The 25,453-nt window shown below is 37.0% G+C and overlaps 6 protein-coding genes across 8 annotated transcripts; 2 read left to right on the top strand and 4 right to left on the bottom strand.

The window, feature by feature from the left end:
• Positions 1 to 996: 996 nt before the first annotated feature.
• LOC18600300 (Chaperone DnaJ-domain superfamily protein) lies at positions 997 to 3,667 on the top strand. Its single transcript, XM_007030665.3, has 3 exons — positions 997 to 1,388; positions 2,112 to 2,180; positions 2,929 to 3,667. The coding sequence occupies exons 1-3, from the start codon at positions 1,098 to 1,100 to the stop codon at positions 3,544 to 3,546; spliced, it is 978 nt and encodes a 325-aa protein (XP_007030727.3). The 5' UTR covers positions 997 to 1,097; the 3' UTR covers positions 3,547 to 3,667.
• Positions 3,668 to 3,865: 198 nt separating this feature from the next.
• Positions 3,866 to 4,598, bottom strand: LOC18600299 (Methyltransferase-related protein). The gene is made up of 2 exons (XM_007030663.3): positions 4,196 to 4,598; positions 3,866 to 4,104 (listed from the first exon to the last, which is right to left on the bottom strand). Exons 1-2 carry the CDS (start codon positions 4,352 to 4,354, stop codon positions 4,000 to 4,002), a joined length of 264 nt encoding a protein of 87 aa, XP_007030725.3. The 5' UTR covers positions 4,355 to 4,598; the 3' UTR covers positions 3,866 to 3,999.
• Positions 4,599 to 8,233: 3,635 nt separating this feature from the next.
• GDH1 (glutamate dehydrogenase 1) lies at positions 8,234 to 13,574 on the top strand. Of its 3 annotated transcripts, none has more exons than XM_018121400.2 (11): positions 8,234 to 8,623; positions 8,884 to 8,988; positions 11,032 to 11,165; positions 11,345 to 11,458; positions 11,581 to 11,802; positions 11,918 to 11,992; positions 12,140 to 12,256; positions 12,371 to 12,621; positions 12,714 to 12,789; positions 12,892 to 12,978; positions 13,067 to 13,574. In XM_018121400.2, the coding sequence occupies exons 3-11, from the start codon at positions 11,058 to 11,060 to the stop codon at positions 13,250 to 13,252; spliced, it is 1,236 nt and encodes a 411-aa protein (XP_017976889.1). In that variant the 5' UTR covers positions 8,234 to 8,623; positions 8,884 to 8,988; positions 11,032 to 11,057; the 3' UTR covers positions 13,253 to 13,574. The 3 variants fall into 3 exon arrangements, with proteins under 3 accessions (XP_017976889.1, XP_088662610.1, XP_007030721.1); XM_088806484.1 differs by having other exon boundaries at positions 8,234 to 8,631; positions 8,931 to 8,988; XM_007030659.3 differs by having other exon boundaries at positions 8,234 to 8,631.
• Positions 13,575 to 13,754: 180 nt separating this feature from the next.
• LOC18600297 (H/ACA ribonucleoprotein complex, subunit Gar1/Naf1 protein) lies at positions 13,755 to 15,028 on the bottom strand. Its single transcript, XM_007030658.3, has 4 exons — positions 14,810 to 15,028; positions 14,518 to 14,666; positions 14,316 to 14,431; positions 13,755 to 14,043 (listed from the first exon to the last, which is right to left on the bottom strand). The coding sequence occupies exons 1-4, from the start codon at positions 14,952 to 14,954 to the stop codon at positions 13,872 to 13,874; spliced, it is 582 nt and encodes a 193-aa protein (XP_007030720.1). The 5' UTR covers positions 14,955 to 15,028; the 3' UTR covers positions 13,755 to 13,871.
• A 194-nt stretch (positions 15,029 to 15,222) lies between these two features.
• On the bottom strand, positions 15,223 to 18,644 carry RLP46 (receptor like protein 46). The gene has a single exon (XM_007030657.3). The coding sequence runs from the start codon at positions 17,894 to 17,896 to the stop codon at positions 15,473 to 15,475; it is 2,424 nt and encodes an 807-aa protein (XP_007030719.3). The 5' UTR covers positions 17,897 to 18,644; the 3' UTR covers positions 15,223 to 15,472.
• A 150-nt stretch (positions 18,645 to 18,794) lies between these two features.
• On the bottom strand, positions 18,795 to 25,257 carry LOC18600295 (Protein kinase family protein). Its single transcript, XM_007030656.3, has 17 exons — positions 24,857 to 25,257; positions 23,620 to 24,080; positions 23,063 to 23,188; positions 22,903 to 22,976; positions 22,722 to 22,791; positions 22,584 to 22,639; positions 22,409 to 22,480; positions 22,214 to 22,308; positions 21,933 to 21,999; positions 21,705 to 21,834; positions 21,402 to 21,620; positions 21,181 to 21,311; positions 20,508 to 20,682; positions 20,320 to 20,410; positions 19,674 to 19,831; positions 19,379 to 19,567; positions 18,795 to 19,200 (listed from the first exon to the last, which is right to left on the bottom strand). The coding sequence occupies exons 2-17, from the start codon at positions 24,022 to 24,024 to the stop codon at positions 19,141 to 19,143; spliced, it is 2,118 nt and encodes a 705-aa protein (XP_007030718.1). The 5' UTR covers positions 24,025 to 24,080; positions 24,857 to 25,257; the 3' UTR covers positions 18,795 to 19,140.
• Positions 25,258 to 25,453: the final 196 nt, after the last annotated feature.

The raw sequence follows: 25,453 nt of genomic DNA, 5'->3' as shown, positions 1-25,453 counted from the left end.
CGAGTTCTATAATAATAATAATAATCCTACATTAAATATCTCAAAATGAAGTCTATTTTTACTTTTAAATATTTAATTTTATTACTTTATTTATATCACAACTTCATTTTATGATTTTTTTTAATTTTTCATATTAAAAAATATTGAACTCCTATATTATAATTTACTTCCAATTTTAATATAAAAGACATAAAAATTAAAATTTTTATCTTATATAAAAAAATGTGAAATAATGAATCTAGACGCTTATGCCTTCTAAATTGCAAGTGGCTCTATAGTACAAAAGTCTAAAATCCTTGTACACTTTTTTTTCTTTATTTATTTTGTTTTAGTCAAAAATGAAAGGGTCCCTTTGAATTTGCCAAATCAGATGGTGAATAAGAATATTTATAGGGATCTATGAACACTATCTCACTTCCAATTTGACTCTTTCTTGCTTTGACTGTCACAATCAATTCTTTTTTAATCTTGACTTTTTATTTCCCTACTACTTTGGGAATTTATTATTTTTTTATTTTTAGTTTGACCATTTTTTAATTTAAAATTTGGTAAGAAATTAAAAAAAAAGACGCTTTAATAATATTGCTTAAAAAGTAAATTAAAAAATAATTTTATGTATTAAAATTATTTAAAAATATACATGATTAGGTTTTTTGAATACGAAGTTATTATTTGATTTTTTTATTTTTGGTAAAATTACTATTTATTATTTATTAGTTCATATATGTTAATTTTTTATTGAATTAAAAAAATTAACAAAGACTATCGAAGATTTAAAAATTAAATATCCACAAAAACAAAATAAAAGTAAAAAAAAAGTTGAAAACAATAGCTTGAAAATATGTTCAGGGGAGATGGTGTTATATTGGGTCAAAATCTCTGTTAGGCTGAGACTGTATTATTGGGTCAGCGGATCCAAATCGGGCCCAAGTTGAAACATCCAAGGGATGGAAATTCACGAATATCCTCTGTCACCGCCAGTCAAATTATCGTTCCCCACACTGGTACTCCCCCAGCTCCGAACTCCAACCCAAACCGGAGGAAACTTTAAAAAGACAAGAGAACTTTTCCCCCGTGTTTCAGCTCCATGAACCATAATGCAGGCGCACCTCTTGGTGGGACCCACTCCCGTCAACGGCTTCTACTCCTCCTCCTTCTTCATCTCCAACGGCAGCCTCTCCATTTCCGCTTCCCCGTTCACTGGCAACTGGCCCTACCCCCATAACTCCCCGCGCAAATCCCGTAACCGTTGGATCCCACCGCCATCGTCTTCGTTTGCATCCGCGGCGGGTATCGACGGAGAGCAGAACCATTATTCGGTGCTTGGCGTCGCCCGGAATGCTTCATCCGCTGATATCAAGCGAGCTTATCGACTTCTCGCTCTCAAGGTTATATTTTCAATTATTTCAACTCAATTTTATTAATGAAAAGGTTTTTTTTTTACCTGTAATCGTTCTGCTCCAATTATTTGCTTAATTGTTTGTGAGGTCTGGGGAAATAAAAAAAATTGAATCTTGTGAATTACTGTTGGAAAATTTCATGTAAATTGTTACTGCTTTCTAGTTTATGAGCTGTAAATTGATTATTTATAGAGGAAAAAGGCTCAAAAAAGGTTGTATTTTAGTTAATTGTTTCCATTTTAGAGTGTGAGGTTGAATTTGTCACGCTGGGATGCTTTCTGGTTGTGTAGTTATATCAATTATGGTGAACTTACGATAATTCCTGAAGAAAATTTACATAAATAGATTTTGAATTCTAAGAACTTTCCATAATTCTAGTAATTCCCTTTGATATGGAACTCATCACGATCTCTGAAGAAAAAAGCTTGGTATGGCATGGTTGATCAAACCATTGGTTAAGTAAAATAAATCAACATGAATCTTGGTCTGCAGAAGAGGGTTGTTCTGTATGGTAGGAATCTTTGGATTGAGTTAGAGGATGTGAGGTTTGGACGTGGATAGTTGATATCAGTACCTACCAGCTGACCATATTATAAAAGCTTGAGTTTGTATTTGAAGATTTTTCCTTTCCCTACTTAAGAAGTGTATGAAATTAATTTGGCGACCTGCTAACTGTAACTATGCTTCATGTGTTTCATTTTTTGATGTCAGTATCATCCTGATGTTAGCAAAGACTCTCAAGCTGGTGAAATGTTCAAGAGCATCCGTCATGCATATGAAGTGAGAATTCCTTCTATCATTGCTTCCTCATGATTCACCAATTGCTGGTTGTTAGTGTTTCTGTAAATTTGGGAAGACCTCATCACATTTGATTTGAAAGGATTGAATTTTGTATTTTGAACTGGCAACATTTAGTAGTGTTGGGGTGCATGCAAGACAACATGGTTGCTGTGCAATTCTGTGGTGGGATAGGTGTAATGGGTGTAGTAATAGCATATAAAACTCTGAATAATTGGGACTGTTACTTACAATGGTTGGAATTTTGGGTTGACAAGCACTAAAGTGTGGGTTTTTCAAGCAAGAATGTGGCTACCTTATGCAAAATTGCTAAAGGGTGGGATTGTAAGCAGAGCTGCTTTCCCAGGATTCAGCTTTGGGGCAACAACACTGAATATTGACCTTCTTAGGAAGGAAGAGAAAAAAGGGGAGAGGGAGGGAGAGAGAGAAGGAGAGCTGTGGATCACTACCCTGATGCTTTCCTCTGAGTTCCCTAAGTATGAGCAAGAGTTACTCTTAACTTCTTATCATGAAAGTTTGCTTCTTCTTGGGCTGTTATTGTGGATTGGTAGGCCATAATAATCCTTTAGTTAAGCTGAGAAATTCCTACATAGTTATTATGCACCTTTTATTAACTTCTGATCCTCTAGCTTCCCTTCTCTCTATTCTCACACTTCCTTTTTCTTTTGGGTTTATATTATGTTTTGGAAATCAATGACAGATATTCTTAAGTATTTTCCCTATCAAACAGGTATTATCTAATGAAGTAACGAGGGTTCAGTATGATCGTGCACTTACATTTCAAGAGGATGTTGGGAGGTCATATAAAGGAAAATGGAACAATAGTCCTGAGTTTGAAGATGGGGTTAGGCAATATAGGTGGGCTGAAATCAAACGAAAAATGCAAGAAGAAAGATTTGGGGAACGATATAAGGTGAATGACGAGTATTCTTCCTTCTATGACGAAACAGATGATGAGGCGGAAGACGAAAACCTGCATCAAGAGAGAGGCTCATTTATTGAAGTTCTAAAATCTGCTTTCATAACTCTATTTTTACTGCAGACCTTTGGTTCTCTTTTTTCTCTCACCTTCAGTAGCCTAATGGCTCTATTTGATAAGAAGTTGGATGCTGGATACAAGATTGGCTATGTAGTTGCCTGGGTTTTAGGCGGGAGAGGCGGCATTTTGCTGACTTTATGTATCTCCTTTGCAAGTTGGGTTTGTGGGAAAACAAGCAGCAGTATAGTTGCTCTAATGGTTGTAGCCATGTGGGTTGGCTCCAATCTTGCAAGATATGCTCCACTCCCTCAAGGTGCCCTCCTCGCCCTCATGTACATGTCTATCAAGCTTCAAGTTGATTTAAAGTAAATGCTGTCATAGCATCATCTGTAACATGTATTTCTTTCTTTAACTGCTGGTTTTGTACATAATGTTTGTTCTCTTCAAATGTAATACAAAGGCCAAGTCATTGGAAAGAAAATTTCAAGAATGTGCATTCTAGTTTCTCTTTCCCTTTCCTTTTCCTTTTCCTTTATGTTCTCGTCTTTGATGACTGGTATTATTTGTGCCCTCTTGCAAATTGAACTAAAATCTCATTTCAGGGGCCTTGCCTTCATTCATCAATTCAAGAAACAAGTTTGCAGGAAATTCAGTCATTCTACTTGGATAAATTGCATTCACAACATGGTAAAGATCTAAGAATGAGTGAAAATTTCATCTCTTGGAAATGAACAAGAAAGAATTAACATGTTTGTATGGTACAGTTATTGATTACAGAAGAAAAAACTAGCTAGAGCATACTTCTACAATATGTCAAAACTGTCAAATGTTCTTTACTTTTTCATCCGTCTTCATTTCCTTGAGATTCCTCCACAGATACCTCCCACTAGCCATGTCAACAAATACCCAGAATCCATTCTGAACCATCTGGAATTCAAGAATATGAAAGTTTAGAAACAAGAAACAGAAACCACAAAAGGAGAAACATGTCAGGGAAAGAAACTATTTCAACACATACCCTTCTGAAACTGAATTCTTGTTTATCTTTGGCAACCATCTTGTCGGAATCCTCAGAAACTACATCGTCGATGTCAGATGATGAACGAACCGTCCTCCATGCAACATACCCTGCTAAAACTGCAGAGAAGAACACCAGCAAGAACCTCATAGGACACATTGCTCCTCTTTTTTCTTTCTTTCAAGCCAATGGAAAACAATCTCTCTGCCTTGGGTTTTCTTCAATGAGAGAAACAAAGAGACGAAGATTCCAACAAACCCGAAAATTTTCTTTTTCTCTGTTATCCGATGACAGATTAGATTCGTTGAGAATGTAACGAAAGACAATGGAACAAATGGGGAGGAATTTTCTTTTTTAAGGCAGCCAGTGCCTATGTAAAAAAAGTATGATATATGGAAACCGCGTTGTTGCAGATTGAAGTTTTATTGTGTGGTAGTGGACATGGTAGAATTATTGAATGGTTTTACAAAGTCAATGATGGCTCACCCACTACATTAACAATTGGTCAACAATTTACTTTTTCAGTTGTGCTGGTATGAATATAAAATGTCAATGACAGCTTGGGCGTTTCTGGATATAACCCAAAAAAGAAGAGCTTGGAGCCATAGTTTGTCAGATCCAACCATCCAAAAACTCCTTGACAAACCTACTATTTTTATGAATAATGTTTGATCCCCACAGTTCCCTCTTTCATATTACTTTTGGGTCTTTTCTTTTCTTCTTGAAATTGAGATGGCTAATAAGTTAGATTGGCCCAATTGTGCTTATCAATTCTTCTTCTTGCTTGGTCTTTATTCAAGAACTTTGCTGAAACAGAACAAACTCCAAAGGTTTAGGCTGTTAGAAGCAAAAGCTGACTTATTGCCTTATGGATACTGGGAGTCCCATTTCATTAGATGAGGCTCTTCAGTGCCAATCCCAGTGTTCTATCCTGTCTCCAGCCTTTCACTTAGGGCTAGACCCATTTTGTTTGGGCTGTAGATGTAAGGTACCAGAGGCCACAAAGTTGAATTTCTTTTCCTTGTGTTTTCTTTTACTAATACTTATTGCACTTACTGGCTTGAGCATTCAAGTTCAAAATATTAGGACAGCCAAATGTTTAAATTTTAGTTCTAAATGGAGATTGAGCTTTACCCATCAAAACAAATGCAGTTTAAAGCTTTTTACTAGTGAATATTTCAAAAAGAATTGCACTCCCACGTCTCTTTCCTAATGGTAAATATAAATATCATTGAACTCAATTAATAACACCCAAGTTCATTTGATATTTAGGTGCAACAAAAAAATTTAAGTAAAAATCATTATATTTATAAAGTGATATAGAGCACATTTGAAACACATGCATGCCCCAAAAAAAGATTATTCTACTAGTGCTAGTATTGCCTCTTGATTAATGTGTTTAAAAGTGCATGGAATCCAAGTGCTACTTCAAAATGAGAAGGAATCTATCCACAATGGAGGTGGTGGGAAAGAGGAATGTTTATAGATTCTGAATGGGATTTCCAACAAGATTCCTCTCTAGTGCTTCTCCTATGTTTGTTTCATTTATTTACACCATGTTGGTCCCCTTCATTGGTGTTTACTTATTGTTTTCTGCTTGTTAAAGCTCCCTAAACTGTGCAATGTGGTCTTCAAAGACTTTCCAATAAAATTTGATTTCCTGTTATGGATTTTAATTGACAATTATCGAAAGGGCAAAAGAAAACCCTAAACCTGGAAAAAGACAAAGAAAGAAGAGGCTTCCTCCCTATCTGAATTGTGGGGTGTAGCACCACTTTATTCCTTCAACTTGTTTGAGTAGGTCTCTTGACTATGTGTCTATAGCTCCATGAAGAATAAATTAGGGAATAAAACATCACCCTGGATGATGGGAGCTCAAATGTCATATCAAATTTTATCATTTATGAAAGTTTTGAAGAAAGAACAAATGTAAATACAACACAAATTCTCTTTGCATCATGCTCTACAAACCTAGATGATTTTCAAGTATGGGATAACCTTAACACAGATAAAATTGCTCTAACCCCCATAACCAGGTTCTTTTGCAAACAAATTGGGATATTAACATAAAAAATGGCTCAATCCTTATGAGTCATATTATTGAAATTAACCTTATGATTGTACACTGCAAAGTAATACAGGAAGGTCTGAGTGGATGATAGGTAGGCCTTTTTAGTGGGGAAGCACTTTCTATGTTCCTTTATCTCCTTATAATGCTTTCAAAGGAAACAACAATAATTCTCTAAATTGGTTTAGTGTAGTGGAATCCCATCCTCTTGACCCTCTATCTCCATTGGTTCAATATTCTTTTTCTTGCAATGAGATGAAAACAAAAAGTTATAAATTAGCTTTGGAGGCCAATGTTTTTATTCTAGAGAACATGCATGTTGATAGGTTGAAGGAAAAAGGAGAGAAAAGGCCAATTGCTGCATAGACTAATTTGTCAAAGTCAAGAAGTAAGATTATCATGGTAATTGAATCAAAATCAAAAGATCTGTGGGTATTTTAGTTAAGGAATATTGGGAACATAAAACCCTGATTTTTTTTTTTTTGAATGAGGTTTACCATAATTTGAATAACTTGACAAATTTGATCTTTATTCTTAATGAAGCAAAGTGAATTATATCAACTTTATGAAATACCAAGCCATAAATAGAAGGGAAATTTAGGTACTTTTGGAATATTACCAAAATTTTTTATCACCAAATATTCCAATCTTTCTTAATAATTACAAACTTTAGCTTAATAAGATATACAACTTGAATCATTGAAATATGTGAGTCTATCTATACCTTAGCTAAGACATTTCTTTCTTATCAAGTTTATTTAGTAGTGGAAAGATGAAAAATTAGGACATTGCAAGCATGTTGAGATAAGCTAGATAAGTGGCTATTGTCACAAGTTATCATTAATGCAAGGAAAGTTGGGTCACTTGAAAATGAAAAGACAAAAGAAACAAAGGGAAGGATTTGATAAAATAAATTCTCCTTTAGATTTAAAATTTTGCACTTATTAGACATAAATTTGACAAAGTCATCTATCAACTCATTTACAGCACGAGAGATGTAATGAATTTGTCGTCTTCCCAACTGTAATTTTAAGGCTTCAACATACCCTCAACCCCCACATTCGTGATGAATATTGAGGAAAAGCTTTGGACTTGTCATATGCTTATGTTTGAATCTGATTTGAACATTCAACCACATGCACTATATATGATTCATTAGTTGTATACGCAAGAGCAAACCAATGAAAACACTGATCGGATTGCCTTGCCTGATGAAAATATCTCCGTTTTCCATGGCCCTGGAATTTCTATTAGCTATTCTTTCCAATATGCAGCATTAGCTCCTTTCTTCTCACCAACAACATTTGACTCTGGATCGGCAGATTTGGGTAGTTTGAGTTTAAATCAATGGTGGGGTGTACGTGGAGCTTCTGACCATTTGATCAAGGCACGCCCACTTCGATTTGATTTATAAGTTTGAACTGTCAGACTAATTAAAAGCTTAATTGGTTTTAGGGTTTTACAATAGAAATTGACTTTATTAGGATAAAAAAAGACTATAAGCAATGAAATTCATGAGTTCTCATGGCCGGCAGGCATCCACTCCCATGAACAAAAGATAAAAGCAACATTAGTTTATTGCTTGGTTAAAAGCAAATGGATCAGAACCCTCCTGCCCGGTGATACCAATATGTAATGTAGAACTTTGCATGAAAAAGTTCTAATTCCTTTTTGAATCCTGACTGAGCAGATTATTTCTATTTTGTTTCTATTAACTAAACAATTCTTTGCAAATATAAACACTCAAAATTTCTCTCTTGCATTACAAGTACAGTTTTTGAAGCAGACTTGCTTTGCTTAATGGAAAATGAACATAGAATCAAGGAGGAAGACTGTGGAGTGTGAATTGTTCAATGCATAGTAAAAGACTTTGATGTCAGCTAATCAGAACTCTTGGAAACCTTTACACCATCCTAGTGGCATAGAGCCATTGACAAATGGTTCCTCAGTTAAAAGACACTCTTTTGATCACTATTTTGTCATGATCGAAAACTCTTGAACACCATATGGTTTCTCTTTTCCTTGATTGATCTCCACTCTTTTCATCAGTTCAAAGTCCCTTTTTGCAGACGATCAAAAAGAAGAAAAAGAACAGGTTTTAAAACCCTTTACAAAGAGCTTTTTCTGCTCACAAACCATGCCATCCATGGCCACTACTTAAATCCCACTGAGGCCTAACCAAATCCGAACACTGCAAATGAAAGTTCATGTAATGTACTCAAAACCCCTTACATTTCTCTAAAAAAAATTTCCCAAGAAATGATTACTATGCAAATGGAGTTCGCGTTGGATTCACGTTCTGGACAAACAATTTGAGTTTCCAACATCTTGTGTATCCACATCAGATTATTCTCCTTCCTGTAAGCCTGTAAGCACACAAAATTTTTTTTTTTCTTTCACTTTCTTTCGAAATCACTTGATTGAATGTGAGCTTTGTAAGGATGATGATTCTGTCTGGTGTAAGGAAAGCATCATATTCTTGTGGTAACATGTTGAATTGTTGATTGATGGGCGCATAAATCCAATTGTCTCCAGAATTTCAGGATTTATAGTTCTGAAAGATAGGAATATGATTCTGATTCTGTCTTTGGGTTTTTCCTTTTCTGCTTATATATTCTAGGATTCAGAGTTTAACTTGTGCATCACTTTCACTCCTTTGCTTGAAAGCTGATATCAAACTGCTGAATTCCAATTGGAAGTGCCTTCCTTATATTTCATACCTCAGGTAAGAGCTCTGATAGCTTCTGAAAATTTTTGTTCTTCTAATCATCTCTCCATGATCTTGTGTTCTGAAATGTTAGGCATTTTAATTTGTGATACTGCCTTTAGGAAAATGCATGTCTTTGTTTTTTCCTTTCTTTTTTTGGTAATATCATTGTTTTTCTCTTTATGGGGTACCTTACTGCAAAAAGCAATGGAGTTACAGAAATGGCTTGGGGCTAGTAATATTGGGTTTCTTTAAGACAAATATCCCATTATCAAACCCCACTTCTGTCTTTTATTGAACAAAAAGAAATTGCGTATGAATAAACAGAACAAAAGGAAGCATTAGTACACTGTAAATCCTCTGAATTGATTAACTCTGTTTAGTAATTCCTGAAACTTGCAAAAGGTGAAAACTTGCAAACACATCAATGCATTACATCCCCCATTATCATACATTTTTCTTCTTCCTTTATACCGCATGTAGACCTTAGATTATTTTTTTCTTTGTTTTAAGTCACACGGATGTGTTAGTCTTAATCCACTAAATCGTAGATATATTTGACTTAAATAGCTAAAATTAAAAAAATGAAAGAGCTGAATCATGCAGAAGCACATTCTTGGAATATTTATGTTGGGGACACATCAAGCACTAACCACAAACCAAAACAATTTTCCTGTTAAGAAACATCTGTTGCTTCTTTGATCCTTCCAAGTTAGGCAGCCAGGGGCCAACCTTGTATGACTTGTACTCCAAATCTAGCTTTGACAGTCTGCTGCTTGATCTTATCCTCCTACCGATTTTCCCACATGTTTGTTATGAAATCAGTACTGATCAGATACAGATAAGATTTCCAGCTATCCCCACCATCACTACTCCCTGAAAATTGCTTAGTTAACGCTTAGGATATTATGATTTGGTTCATGAATCTTTTTTTTTCTTCTTTTATTATAATTTTTATAATACATGAACTTTCATCATTCATGAGATTTATATGAAAGTTACACATGTCTCACGTTCATGGGTCGACCATATTTTATTTATGAAATTGAAATTGCAAAGATGAGGTCCATTTGTTTTTGTTCTCTTTCTTATATTTTTTACCCTAAAAAGGACAATGGAAGGCCACAAAATGCCATTTCAAATTGAATGCATAGGTTACGCAGTGTCTGTGTGGTTTATCCAGAAGAGGATAGTGAAGTGAAATTGTTATCTTCAAAGAAGTTGGATTTGATTTGGGTAAGTTGGTTTGGTGGAGGCAAAACCAGTTTAGGCTATTACCAAACATGAAGACAAATAGAAATCATCAATTTCTAGGAAGCTGTCAGCTTTAAACTTGGTGAGGATATGCATTAAACTAATGACAGAGTCATTAATTAACTGCTCAAAGCCCAATGTATGACAGCAATCAAAGGGACCACGAAATAAACATTACATTAGACCAGATGGGGAAGGAAGGATTTGACTTAGGGACCTCTACCCTTCAAAGGAGAGACAACAACAACAACCCTTAGACCAGATGCGGCGAATTATCAAGGCAGTATAAAATATTAGGTGTGGCATCAAGATAAAGATTTAGTGTACATGCAGAGCATACACAGCAGACTCTAAGATCAGTCTGCATTTTAATATTGAAGTAATTAGGCAACTCTTGCATGTCAAGATTATCTGTAAAATGCTGATATAACATGACAAGACATAATCTTACGTTGAAAAGAATGAAAGAGAGAGTTCCGTTTGAACGATTATGTTCGTTCAAATAATTATATTTGTTTCAAAAATCGTGTCTGTATAAACAGGCTTATCTTTAATAACCGTTTGAAACTAAACAAACATGTATGCTTTCATTGTATATAAAAATACAGGTTGTCTAATAGAATATTAGATGGTAATGACTTCATTTGTCATGCACATGAATCACATTCAAGTTTTGGTCGTATTGTCCACAAGGGAATTGGTTTAAATTGATGCAACTTCTTCATCTTGGATCCATAAGTAAAAATCTTAATCTTCTGTGTCTTTTTTTTTTTCTTCCTTTTTCCCCCCCTTTTTTTTTCTCCTCAGAAAGTGCTGACTTCTAAGAAACAACAATGAATGCATTAGTGGCAACCAACAGAAACTTTAAACTGGCAGCTCGGCTTCTTGGTTTGGACTCTAAGCTTGAAAAGAGTTTGCTAATCCCTTTCAGAGAAATTAAGGTGATTAAACTACTCTTTAATCTCCATTTGCTTTCATTTTCTTCTGATTATTGGAAATTGTTGTTGAAAAATGCAGAAATGTTGTATCTATGAAGGGTCAAGAGGGCTTGGAGATAGTGATTTGATAATATGTTATAGTTCTTCTCTGCTGCTCTGATTGATTGTGAACATATCTGTAGGTTGAATGCACCATACCCAAAGACGATGGCACTTTGGCTTCCTTTGTTGGGTTCAGGGTTCAGCATGACAATGCAAGAGGCCCCATGAAAGGAGGAATCAGATATCACCCAGAGGTGTTTACATTCTGCTGTTTGAATTAACATGCCTGATAGCAAGTTAACGAATCAAGATTCTGTCTACTTCGTTAACTTCTTGTTGTATAGTTTGGATTCTGATCATCCTATGAATAATCTAGGTTGACCCTGATGAAGTGAATGCTTTAGCACAACTAATGACATGGAAGACTGCAGTTGCCAATATCCCATATGGTGGGGCTAAAGGTGGGATAGGATGTAATCCAGGAGAGTTAAGCATATCTGAACTGGAACGGCTTACTCGAGTTTTCACCCAGAAGATACATGACCTGATTGGAGTTCACACAGATGTTCCAGCACCTGATATGGGTACAGGTCCACAGGTACAATGGGCCTCAAATATCTCAGTTCTATCAGTTTTCCTTTTATGTTGGTACGGAGATGATAAGGAAGTGATCTTCGAAAAGTTGATAATGGTGTTTTCTGTTTGTTAAACAGACAATGGCATGGATACTAGATGAGTACTCCAAATTCCATGGCTATTCACCTGCTGTAGTAACTGGAAAACCAACAGTAAGTATATAGACAGAGAGCATTTGACTTCACATTGAATTATGATAGCAATTTTAAGCCTAGAGATTTCTGCAAATTGACTTTAGGATTTTTCTTTATAATAGAGGATAGTTTAGAAAACTTATGGATATTACCCTTTTTCCTTAGGATCTTGGAGGATCACTTGGCAGAGATGCAGCTACTGGCAGAGGAGTGCTCTTTGCCACAGAAGCCCTTCTTAATGAGCACGGAAAGACCATCTCTGGACAAAAATTTGCAATACAGGTGCCCTTCAATGCCAGACAAATTTAAATTATGACACAAATACACTTAATATAATGGACTGCGGCTCCATGTAAAGTACAGTTCTCAAAATGATGAATGCTTATTCCGTCTCAGGGTTTTGGAAATGTTGGTTCCTGGGCTGCCCAACTCATCCATGAAAAGGGTGGGAAGATTGTTGCTGTGAGTGATATCACTGGAGCCATAAAGAACAGCAAAGGAATTGATATTCCAAGCCTACTCAAGCATGTCAGGGCAAGCAAGGGAGTCAAAGGATTCCATGGTGGGGATTCTATAGATCCCAATTCAATTCTGGTTGAAGACTGCGACATACTCATCCCAGCGGCACTCGGTGGTGTCATCAACAGGTTCTTTTTACTGCAATAACATTTTTTTTTTTAATATTGCCCAGCAATACTATTTGATTAAAACTAAATATTGTCATTTGATCTAAATGAAGGGAAAATGCAAATGATATTAAAGCCAAGTTCATAATTGAAGCTGCTAACCATCCAACTGATCCAGAGGCTGATGAGGTTACTGCTTGTCTGAAGTTTGCAATTAGCCAGTTACATAACTAAAAGGAGGGGCAAACAAACAATTTCATTTCATTAATTCATTGTCTTCTGTACCTGCAGATCTTATCAAAGAAAGGTGTGATTATCCTTCCCGATATATATGCAAACTCAGGAGGAGTAACTGTTAGTTACTTCGAGTGGGTGCAGGTATTATATTTGAAACTCATGTGCTTATATTACAGCTTACAGGCCAAATACTTCAGAGAGTAATGATAGTGGTCATTTTCCATTGCAGAACATTCAAGGCTTCATGTGGGATGAGGAGAAGGTGAACAATGAGCTAAAGACATACATGACCAAAGGATTCAAAGATGTGAAGGAGATGTGCAAAACCCACAATTGCGACCTTCGTATGGGAGCCTTTACCCTTGGAGTTAACCGTGTTGCTCGGGCTACACTTCTGAGAGGCTGGGGAGCATAAGATTGCTATGCTGGTTTAAATAAAGATGGAGGCTACTGTGAAGTCTCTAATTCTTGTCCACCTATTGTTCTAAACCCTCATTCATGGAGAAGCTTCAATTGAAGTTTTGCCATTTTTATTTGTTGCCTTAATTTACCTGTTTGGTTCCCCAAAAAGAGAACATAATGATAGTGGTCTTGTATTCACAGCAGAACAAACCTAGGTTCAAAATTTACCAGCACTGAAACCTATCCTGCTTTTGTTTGCTATTCTTTTAGTGAACTAAAGTGTATGTATGGAGAAAAGAACATAGCATTTACTCAAGGCATGACTGATCATCGAAGCGCTGTCCAGTTTCAAGCAGTGCAACACTGCCAGCCAGCATCTACTACAAGCAATCAACAGATTACAACCATGTCAGACCTACAACAATCTCGGATGGATCATATTCAAAATTTGATAGTAACCGAATCCACAGATTGCATTTTGGATAAACAAAAATATGAAATAAATATATCTCCAATTGACAAAACCAAAAGTCTCAATTAAGTTCGATATCAAATTTTCAAAGTTGTATGCCCATGACATCTGAAAGGGGCAGCACAGAAGGGCATCGGTAATGTTACAAACTGTTATTATTCTAAAATCTCCCTCTGCCTCTAAATCCACCACCACGGCCACCACCCCTAGGACCACCTCTGCCACCTCTTGGGGCACCTCTTCCACGAAATCCACCACCCCCACGGCCACCACCTCTACCGCCACCTCTGCCTCCTCCACGACCACCTCTTGCACCAGCTTGTGATTGTCCCCTACAACAGCACAAAATATGATATTAGAATTTTTCTGGATCATACAAAAAATTCAAACTAAAATAGCCAGAATGCATGATAACCCCCAAGTAGAGTATGTGATAAATGATTCCAATACATATGCTATAGCTACCAATCATAAACCAATAATTTATGATACATAAAAGATATTAAAGCACATCATCTCAAAACAACTCCTGGACATAACCATCAATCCCCAAAAAGAAATCAAAGCAGTTTTCAGACATAGGATGTAAGGATTATAAACATACTTTGGTTGTGGAAGAAATTTTGCAAGAGGCAAAAGTTTGCTCGGGTCAATATAGAACTTATCACCCAGGGCATACGAAGTCGCCACAATACCTTCCAACATTTTGATTGAAAAATACTGCAACAAGCAGAAAAGTAAATGAATGAACACACATAAAGTCCAAACCATGAAAGAAAATTATTCAAACTAGCAATGGAACTCACAGATTCATTGATGGGACCAAAAATTTCATCAACTTTCCCAATCTGGGTCTTGTTCTGCAGATAGATTGGAGCATTAAAATAAGGTATTTTCTCGTTGGTGAGTTTTGTCACTGCATCACCCTCACAAGCATGAAGAAATGTAGATATCTCTGCATAAATAACAAAAAATAAAGCCAAAGTTCGGCTTTTTAGTTTCCCTTTGCATCCAAATCGCTTCTTTCTTTTATATTTTCTTATCCAAACAAGAAAACAAAACAATTGTACCAAAAACAAAAGGAAAAAGAAAACTAACCCACTACTTCAGCAGGAGGCCCTTCATCACGGAACCCACCGCCACCACGTCCAAAACCGCGACCACCGCCTCCTCGGCCACCCCCTCTCCCTCGCCCTCCGTCTCTGCCGCCCCTGAAACCCCCGCCGCCTCTCGGTGGTCGCATTTTCTTCCTTCTGTTTTGCTTCTCTGAGCTGAGGGCTTTGAAGGGGTTTTCCTTTTTAGGGTTTATACTTAAACAAGTGAGAAATACAGTGCGTAGGGTTTTGAAGTTTCTTTGGAAAGGGAAAATTACTATAATAACCCTTTAGTTTTTGTTAATTCATAGATGATAATGGGCCTTGAGCCCAGTTTGGGCCTTGAATTGGACCACTCAAAAGCCCAAAAGAAGCAAACACATTTTTTCTCATCTGTTTGCTAATTTCATGATTACATGATCAAAGTTTTGTGCTTTTTTCAATGGACCAAGGCTTCATTATGTTCTACAAATGGAAAACTATCAATATATTCATCACACTTAATAAATGGGAACTCATTAAATTCTGATGAGAAATGCCTAACATGGTGTAGTTCAAGGTCTTCTGGTGCAACTTTGAGATAGCAAATAGCCTATATGGCCAAGACTGATGGAAAGGAACCCAGTGGTAGAACTGAACCTTTCCATTTCCTGATACTGAGAGTCATTCACCTTCGACGAGCATGACGCCGGCGGTGATGCAATGGTGTAACGGTGAAATAACCAATGGCAGACATCAGTGCAGTTGAAGACAAGAACCCAACAGGGTAGCCAATTCCTGCCGCTTCCCATGAAAACCATGTTTCCTTTTTCTCCTCCTCTGGTGACTCAGGTGGCTGCGAGTCTTCTTCACAAGGGGCATCAATTTGCACCCCGCACAGTCCACTGTTGTTGGCATAAATGTCTGGATCAATCAGCGTATCCAATTGAGGACTCTCAGGAATTTTACCTGCAAGTTTGTTGTTGCTCAAGTCTAAAGTATTTAGTTCCTGGAGCTTGGCAAATGTTCCGGGTATTTCACCATCAAGTTTATTGTCTGACAAATCCAAGGCCTCTAAACTCTCCAGATCACCAAAACTCATAGGAATGTTGCCTGAAAGCTCATTGTATGAAAGGTTGAGTAACTTCAAACGTTTAAGACTGCCTAATGAAGGAGGAACTTCTCCTGATAACTGGTTCTTTGACAAGTCCAAGAAAGTATAGATATCCAGGTTCCGGTTAGAGAGGCCTCGCTTTGAATTCTTCCAGTTTACTATCAAGTCATGGATTTCAACTTGAAAGCTAAAAATTTCAGAAAGCGTTGATGGGACATCAGGTGTATCAATCATTCCAGTAAGATTCCCCAAACTTGGAGGAATGTCACCGATGAGGTTATTGTTGGAGAGGTCTAGGATTCGGAGACTACTAAGATTTGACAGATCATCAGAGATTGACCCCTCAATGGAATTGTTCCTAAGATTAAGTACCTGAAGTGAGGACAACTGATAGAGGAATGCTGGAAATTCACCAGTTATATTGTTGTCATGAAGATCAAGATGTTCAAGCTGACTCAAATTGCTCAAATTCTGAGGTAATGAACCAGAAAAGTCATTTTGGCTCAATGAAAGCATCATTAGGTTCAGTCCCAAAGCTGCAGGAACCTTGCCAGACAATTTATTGGAAGATATATCAACATAAGCAATTAAGCCATCTTCTCCAAATGCTGGAAATTCACTGCCAGAGAAGCTATTTGTTGACAAGTCCAGAAGTAATAGCCTATAGATATTGGAGAGAGATTTTGGCACCGGCCCAGAAAAGTTGTTTTCTGAGAGCATGAGTACCATTATTGAAGTAGTATTAATTTCTGGCAGTTCCCCAGAAAAGTTGTTTCTTGACAAGGCAAGGACTGACAAATTTCGAGATTGAAACAACTGAGGTGGGAGAGAACCTGCAAGCTTGTTATCTGATAAAATAATAGTTCCGAGATTTTGTTCAGCTAACCACTGTGGGAAGTCTCCTTCGATCTGATTCTCACTCAAGTCCAAGAAAATAAGATCAGTTTGATTGGAGAGCCAGCGAGGAATCTGACCACTGACACTGCAAGATCTCAATGATAAAGAAGATAACGTACACTTTGGAGTGATTGTGATATCGTTATTCCATGCTAGTCTGTTTCCTCCAAGGTGCAACTTCTTCATCTCCTTGAGATCAAATAACCATGTTGGGATCTCGCCAGAGAGCTTATTATTCTCCAGCTGAAGTGTCTCCAGCTTTCCCAGCTTCTGAATTGATGATGGGATTTCACCACTCAAATTATTCTTGCTCAAGTCTAAAGTAGTCATGTTCACCAAGTTCCCAATGTCTGATGGAATCTCCTCGGACAATGAATTGTTCTGTAGCTGCAATACTTCCAGCTTCCTTAGCTGCGATATTGACAATGGAATCCTGCCAGAAATTTGGTTGCCCGGAAGTGTCAACTTCCTCAGTTCAATGAGGTTTCCAATTTCTTCAGGAATCTCTCCACGAATGATATTGGCATCCAAGCTCAACTGTTTCAGCTTCTTAAGACCGCCAACATCACCAGGTAAGCTACCCTCAATCATGTTAACACTGAGATCAAGGAATTCAAGATTCCTTAAACGAAACAACCGAGGAGGAATAGAACCATTGAAGCTATTTCCCCTCATGTCAAGATGCGCTAGCTCAGTCAAATTGCCAAACCCAATACGTGGAATTTCACCATGCAATGAATTGTAGGAAATGTCAAGCGACATTAAGGTCTTTATCCGGAAAACTGATTCCAAAACAGTTGAAGCCTTTCCTCGCAAGGGAAAAAGACTGGATAGATTCAGACCAGTCACTTCTTGCGAAGATGAGCGAGAATTGCACTGTACCAGGATCCACTGACAACATTCCGAACTGGAATTCCATGTCTCTAAACCACCAAGAAACAAATCTGTTGAGTTGTCTGTTACCATGTCTCGAACTAGTAAATCTTTCAAGTCCAGGAGAGCTTCTCGTTGATCATGAAGGCATGAAAGGGAACCCCTGAGGCTGAGGCATAGGATAAAGAACATGAAGTATGATCCAGAAAGAAGGCTTAAGTTGGCCATTTTTAGCTCTTTGCTTTTCACTTTTTTTCTGCTAAACCACCTTCCGCTGGTATAGTTATATGTATAGGAGGAACTACCCGATCCATACGTCGAAGTCAAAGTGTGAATCTTTGTTTATAATGTAAAAAATCTGGTGGGAAAGTGACGAGAAGTTGCAGCTTGCTTGTCTCAAGGAGTCGCCTGACTGTCAATAATTTTTAGTCATTGGGAGATTCATGGTAATGTTCGAACCCGTCAGACAAATCATAAAGGACCCAATATTCATTATCAGTACATTGAATCATAGGATAAAAAAAGTTTAATTCTCTGGAAGGAAGCCTCTGTCGTCTTCTATCCGTCAACATGTCAAGTTCGAGGTAGTGCTTCTTTTGTTTTTGACGGTAATGGCATGCGTTGCCATCAAATCAATTTAGCATTTGATCAGGAAAATTCCCGGAAAATGTTGGATTATTGGTTTTTAATGACCAAAGTTGAACTTGAAGTCAATGGAACAAAGTATCATCCGAAAAATAATCCTGCTGATACATAAAAGTGTGAACTGAGTCAGCTGGACTCAACTCTCAAGCATTCTGATCAGAAAAGAGCAAGATCATCATATGGGTTATTTCAGATTTAGCTAAATAAAGCTTCCCAATGTTGGAAAACTGTCTCTCCACTGAAACAGACAATTTCATTCTGCTTCAGTATCCCACCATTTCTGGTATGATAGAAAGTATCACAAGCCCTCACAATCAACTCTTAATCCGGCTTGAACTGTACAGTTATTTAGCTAAATTTAGCTTTGTTTTCATCCTTGGTCCATTTGATTTCCTTCCTTTTTAGGTTGGAGGGTGAAGGGGTCTGGTACTGGGAGTAATGGAGGGTTGAGAGAAGGGAGAGAAGGTGAACCATTTCCCACTTTAAGAAAAACATTGCTATTTATGATAATTACTTGCAGCCAGTTATGATAATTCAAAGCACAAGACCGGTTACTATGAAATGTATGTTTTGACAAACAGCTGCCCACACTATCTCAAGGTCGCTCAGGGCATTAGAATTCCAACTCCCAAATTCTATGAATTCTCTTCTTTTTTTCTTTCTTTTCCTTTTCCCCTTTATACACTCCATATGAGGAGATTTTATAGCAGAGTTAACCCCACCCATACTCAATTCAAGACCAAAAATACCTCAACAGCTTTCCAAAATTTGAACTTTCAAATTATTTTTTTTCCTTTTTGGACTATGTCACAATGTACACTCCAGAATTAGCAGACTGTCCGCCCGTAACAAATTGATGCAATGTAGAGATTTTTGGCCCATTTTTCCTGCAACAATGAACAATCATATGAGATAAAGACTCATTAAAAGAAGAGGTTGAGCATATATAATAAAAGAGAATAGACCAAGCAACACTCAGCACCCACTGGTAATGCTTAAAGAAGCTAATTAGCATTGCCATAGGAGTTGAAAGATGGCAAGGGGCGAAAATAGGGAAATACCCACCTTTACATGGGCGCTAGGAAAGGCAGATGTACGCAGAGTTTCCTGAGTTTCATCCATCATTTTTCGTTTAGGAATGCTCAGTATGAAGGCAGCTTGATCTGCAGTTGCAGCCATAGATGTTATTCTGTAACCGCTCTCCCATCGCCGATGTATTCCTTCGCTTGGATACAAAAAGTCAAGCTCCACAACCTTGATTCAATTAAATAAATATAAAAGGAAGTGTAATCAGCTACTTTGGAAATGGAGGGCAGTGGAAAAACTGAAGATGTGCGTACCCATCAAAAGAAAGGACTACCTGATCAGAAAATCCAGAGTTCCTTGACATTACCACACCCCAGCGACTCCCAGCAGTTGTCATTGATGTTACATGAAAGCCTTCTTTCCACTTCTTATTTATCCACTTGAAGGGAAAAGATTCACTCACTTTGTAGGACTGCTGGGTGTAAGGAGTTCCTACAAAGTCACAGAATTTTGAGAACAGCTTAGCAAATAGGTGATCAACATAATTTGAATGCTACAAATATATAAGAATCTCAGGCATGCTCAAAACAAACTGCTTTAGCCAATCTCCCCTTGGAACTCGCAAGCTTAACATTAAGTATACCATCTTGCTAAAGGTTAATTACAAAAAACAAACCTTTATTCAATTGTCTTTCAACATAAGTTGTGCAACTCAAGGATACAAGGTCTAGGCAGACATGTAAACTTATTTATTCGCCCATGTATATATATATATATAACTCAGAAGCTCTGAATGTACATGACTGTAGCATCATGGCAGCAGCTCCAGGAAGATGCACCCTCAAGGCTAAATTGTAACATATGAATTCAATCATGCATCACTCCACTCTCAGAAAACTCAATGGCACCACTTAAAAATTAATTTTGTCTTAGTTTCATGGTCATCAAAAAGGAAATAAATTTTGCTGGCGATTACCAACCTTTTGACATAACAACCAAGGAACTCGCATTATTTGCTCCAGCTATTGAACTTATATAGTAGTTCTTTTCCCACTGCTCCATAATCCAATCCTGATGAAAATCCAATAGATATTAACGTAAGGAGTACGTCAAAGAATGCATGATGCCAAGCAGAAAAATGACAGAATTAGTGCTTTAGAATGATAACCTTGTGCAGAAAGACTGTTGACAAATCATAAACCTGGCAAGTGAATCCCGTTCCGGCATCCATGATCAGGGCCCAGAGATTAGCTGCTGAAGCGACACAACTAATAAACAATCCATCTTCATTACCCTTATCTATGTGCTGACGCAACCTCGAATCTGCTACATTGTAGTGATATCTACAAGATTGATAAAAGGTTACAGGTAGGAAGAACACCGTTTGAGAGATACTTCAAGATGAGAATTCTACGCAAAACAAATGTCAAACCTCATGGTTGAATATCTCATATTTATACCCAAAGAAGCATGCACCACAAAACAAACATCAAAGACTGGCAACCTAATTTTAATGGACCACATTTAACTTTGAACAGCCAGCCACATTAGCTTTAAAATTTTGCCTGTCACTATACATGTTTCATCATCACATATGAGACATCAATTGTGAAAGTATTCACCAAACATGCTATTTTATTACTGTGATGAGGGAAACAAGCAAAAATGATAAGATTAACTCACTGCCATACCAACTTATAATGAATGTTAATAATTCAGACCACTCAATTAAGCTTACAAACAACCTTCAGGAGTAGAGAGATAACAAAATGTTTGTGCAGTTCATCATACAAGCAGAAGTAGAAATGAATATTATATTTAACAAGAAAATGCAACTTTACCTCTGCTTCATAGGACGGCGTGCATTATAAACAGAAATCCACTGAGTAGCAGGACTACCAAGCCGTATTTTTTTCTTCGGTTGCTCATCTTCTTCCAAATTAATGACTAATCTTCCCCGCTTTTGCCCAACCTATTTATGCAAAAGGAAACAGAAAAAGGTTGTTTAATTGAGCATCCTATCTGATCCAATTTAATTGGAGAGAAACAGCATAACAACCACCTTAAGAGCTCCATCAATTCTTATTGGCCTCAATGGCGTGCATGGTTCAATTAGGCTTTCAAAGAAGGATATGAGCTTGGCATAATTGGGCTCCTCATCAAACTTCATATTTGTAACAGCTTCAAGAAACTGTCTAAATGGGGCAGGACAAAAGCAACACATCAACTCTGGAGAAGTGGCCATCTTTTTCTTGCAAACCAGAAAACTCTTGTTATCCCCCTGTGAAGTTCCAGTCAAAAGCCATATAGTTCAGAGGAGGTAAATCGGATTAGATAAATCTTTAATCAAAACAACAACACAAACCTGATAACCCTGCCACGGTAACCGTCCTTTTAATAGAAATATCAATGTGTATGCCAATGACTCAAGGTCATCCCTACGACTTCCAGTCCGACCTAAATGTGCATGTACACTAGCATACCTAATTGTTCCCCTGCCAGAAGGAATATCCCAAGATATTAACACCAAGCATAAGCATTAACTGGTGACATTTAAAAAATAAAATAAGATAACATAAACAAATCCATGCACCTGAACACGTCAGGCCTCTGATCATAATCAACATGTTGACCAGAGTGTGCATCTTTCCATTTAGAAGCTGATACGAGGACATGGGAAGCAGACAGATATTAATACCAACTTGGGAATAGCATTTATTCAATCTCAGTTAAAGTCATGGCATAAAATGAGAATCTCTTAGAGAAATCTTCCATTGAAGACGAAAAAGAAAACAGTAATTGTTAATCATAATTTGCTCATGCTTGACACTTCAGAAAGAACATACAGTTAACAGAGAAGAGAGGAGAACATACCTAAACCAAGATCAATAAGATATAGCTTCTTCTCATCAGCTGATCCAGGTTGACCTAGTAAAAAATTCTCAGGCTTCACATCTCCATGCACAAACCTTTTTTTTCAAGCAGACAATAAACAATGCCAATCAGTTGTAACTATGCAAAACAGGAGGGTGAATTTAACAAAGTGCAGAAAGATACAAAAGGACCTACCCCTTTAAATGAAGCTTTTCAAGAATTGATATTGCCTCCACTGCAATGCAGGCAGCCATAGTTGGTGACATCCTATCATAGTACAACATGTTAGAAAGCTGAAAGAGTATAGTAGACACATATAGACATACCTGGGTAGGTACAACAGAGAGAGGAGGAAGATTCTATTTCTTACGATTGTCCTAGAGAATTCCAAACATCCCATAGGCTAGGACCAAGCATATCCATTACCTGAAATATTCATTAATGTTGCTTAAGATACATTAAGTAATTTGGGAGACAAGACACTAAGGAGCTCAAAATCAAAACTCACCAGAATGTAGAAGTCTCCCTGGCGACCCTTGTAATGGACCCAAGGAATCCCATAGCATCCGTTTAGGGTACTTTTCATTTCATGAGGAGATTAGAAAGAAAAATGTGAGAAGTTACAAACTGCATTAAAATATGTAGAAACAAAAGCTTGATACACAATTTTATGATTAAAGATGCCATACTTGTACACTTGCCACTCATAAGGCGGACCATAATTGCAGCCTTTACTGTTCCGGTGCTCAAACTTCAAGGCCACCTGTGATGAAAAAGAATCAGCCGTTACATCCCAAGTGGTTTGACCTGGATAACCCCTGAACATGGGCATGAGTTTCTCAGACATACCTCAATTGCATCTGGTCCAGTTCTATCACTACCACCGCTTACCCTTCGGCCAACATAAACTTGGCCAAAACCACCCTTACCCAATTTCCTTTCTATCTTATATACAGGAGAATTACCCACTTGTACCTGCAACAAGTAACATAAAAGTATTCAGTCAAGAGCTTCGTTGAGGTGAAGAACTAAATAATTAGGCACGTTTTAGTTGGTAAGAATCTGAGGATTAAAAGACAAGCGACCAAACATACAATGAAACACCCATGACTTGACATAGTAAAACAATCTTCAGTTTCATGTTAAATCAAAATGCCAATGATTTTCCAAATATTTTCAAACAGATTTTAAATGCTGAAATGAAGAAATTACTCTTTTTGAAATTGTATGACTAATATAGTAGTTAGCTCTTAGCTAAATAAAGCATACTAGAAGAAATTGAATTCAGCCAGTATTCTTGCCAAAAGCGAAGTGTCCCAGAATAAGCAACTTAATACGGAAGATTTAAGTAACAAATAAATATATTCAACAAAAAAGGAAAGATATAGTAAGCAATATGGAGTTACCCGTTCAGGAACTGGGGTTGTGCTAGCTTCTTCTTCAACCCCCATTATTTTGTCAGCGCTCCCACCCTCCATCGCAATATCTTTATCTGCCACTACCTCTACTCGATTTAAAGCAGGTTCTGCAGCAGCTAAAGGTGCAGCCTCAGGAAGAACCTGACAAGGCTCAGGGTCTAAATCTATCAACCTTATGCCCCGGCCTCTACCAGCAGCTGTTGGCCTTGTAGGTACCGCCGGTGAGGGCCCTTTGGCTACAGCTGCAGCATTACCCCTTCCTCGTCCACCAACTCTCCTCCTGGTTCTGTTTTGAGCAGGCAGTACCCAATTCTCTGCTTGATCAACAGGTTGAGGAGGCTGAAGATCATCAAGGCGTTTTGATCTCCGGGCTCCGCTTCTCAACTCTGGCATCCTCACCCCATGCAATTCACATTCCACTTAATATCCTCACCACCCCCCCAGATCTTCTGTAACCAAAAAAGTAACCAACTTTACCAATATAGAAACCAATAAACACGTGTCATAAGCAGAACACCACGCATTTGGAAAGCTCGTATAATTGATAACTAAATTTTGAACTTCTTTAACAAACCCTTAAGCAAATAACCAAGATTTACATAACCTTTTTCTATCGTGACATTACCAGATATAAAATTATAAACAATAATAACACAATCAGTGAGTAAATTATTAAAATGAGGAAACAAACAATTCTTGCTCTAATCATCCACTAAGTATCTATCTCAAAGAGGATAAACCAAAGAGACTATTTTTAGAAAACATTCTTCAAAAAGAAATCTATTTTTGTCAAGAACCAAGTAGCTATAAAGCAAATGTAGCTAAAAACATACCAAAATCTATGCAAGCTGATTCCATATGTGATCAAAAAATATTCAAACTTCATAGATCATCAGAATCAGTCATCTCAGTCTCGAACAAAATAAACATCAATCATTTACAATAACAAACAACAATATTTAGGTTCATTAAATCAATCAGACAAAATAACAAAGCTCAATCAACAATATTCATATTTCATCACCCCCAAAAATGATTAAAAAATAGAAAAATTTCAAAACTCGCCATAAAAACTTTTCATTTTTCAATCAGTTCAAGTCCGATTCTCACTAACCAAACAATCGCCAATCTGATCATCCAACTTTTCATCAAAAACACATAATCAACAGTGAAACTGATCATCAAACAAGCTAAACAAACCATTTTAAAAAGATAAATAACTCACAGATCAATTATCCTCCAAAATCTCGATAGGTCAAGCACAGATCCTTAATGAAATGTTCAAAAAACACATTTTTTGGGCTTAATAGTAGAATCCCAGAAATAAAAATCAAGACTTGGGGAGGAAAGTCTTGTTCTTTGGATTGTTGGGGTATAAAGTGATGATGAAAAGTAGGCCAAAATTTTGGGGTAATAAGAAGAGACAGAAAATAAAAATGAAAGGAAGAAATAAAGAAAAAAAAAATTGAGAGATTGATTGAATTGAAATGCAAGAGAGAGAGACAGAGAGGAAGAAAGTTTATCAGGTTGAGATTTGGGTGAGGGTCTTTTATGTGTCAAACAAAAAGGAAACCAAAAAATAAAATGTGTGTAATTGTAAATGGTGGTGATAGTGGTGTTCTTTGGTGTTGATGATGTTGGTTTATCAATATATATATGTGTCTTAGAAATAACCTAAAAAATAAAAATATATATTTTATACTTTCCTTTTAATGAAAAAGAAAATGATTTTTAAATACCAATTATTTAATGTGAATTTTTTATTGATTTCAAATAATATTAAAAGGAAAAAAAATTGTATGGTTTTATGTGAGTAAACATG

Source organism: Theobroma cacao, chromosome 5, assembly GCF_053813885.1.
Source record: "Theobroma cacao isolate CCN51 chromosome 5, ASM5381388v1, whole genome shotgun sequence".
NCBI lineage: Eukaryota > Viridiplantae > Streptophyta > Magnoliopsida > Malvales > Malvaceae > Theobroma > Theobroma cacao.
The sequence above is the reverse complement of the archived record's forward strand: the minus strand, read 5'-3'. Positions and strand labels throughout refer to the sequence as shown.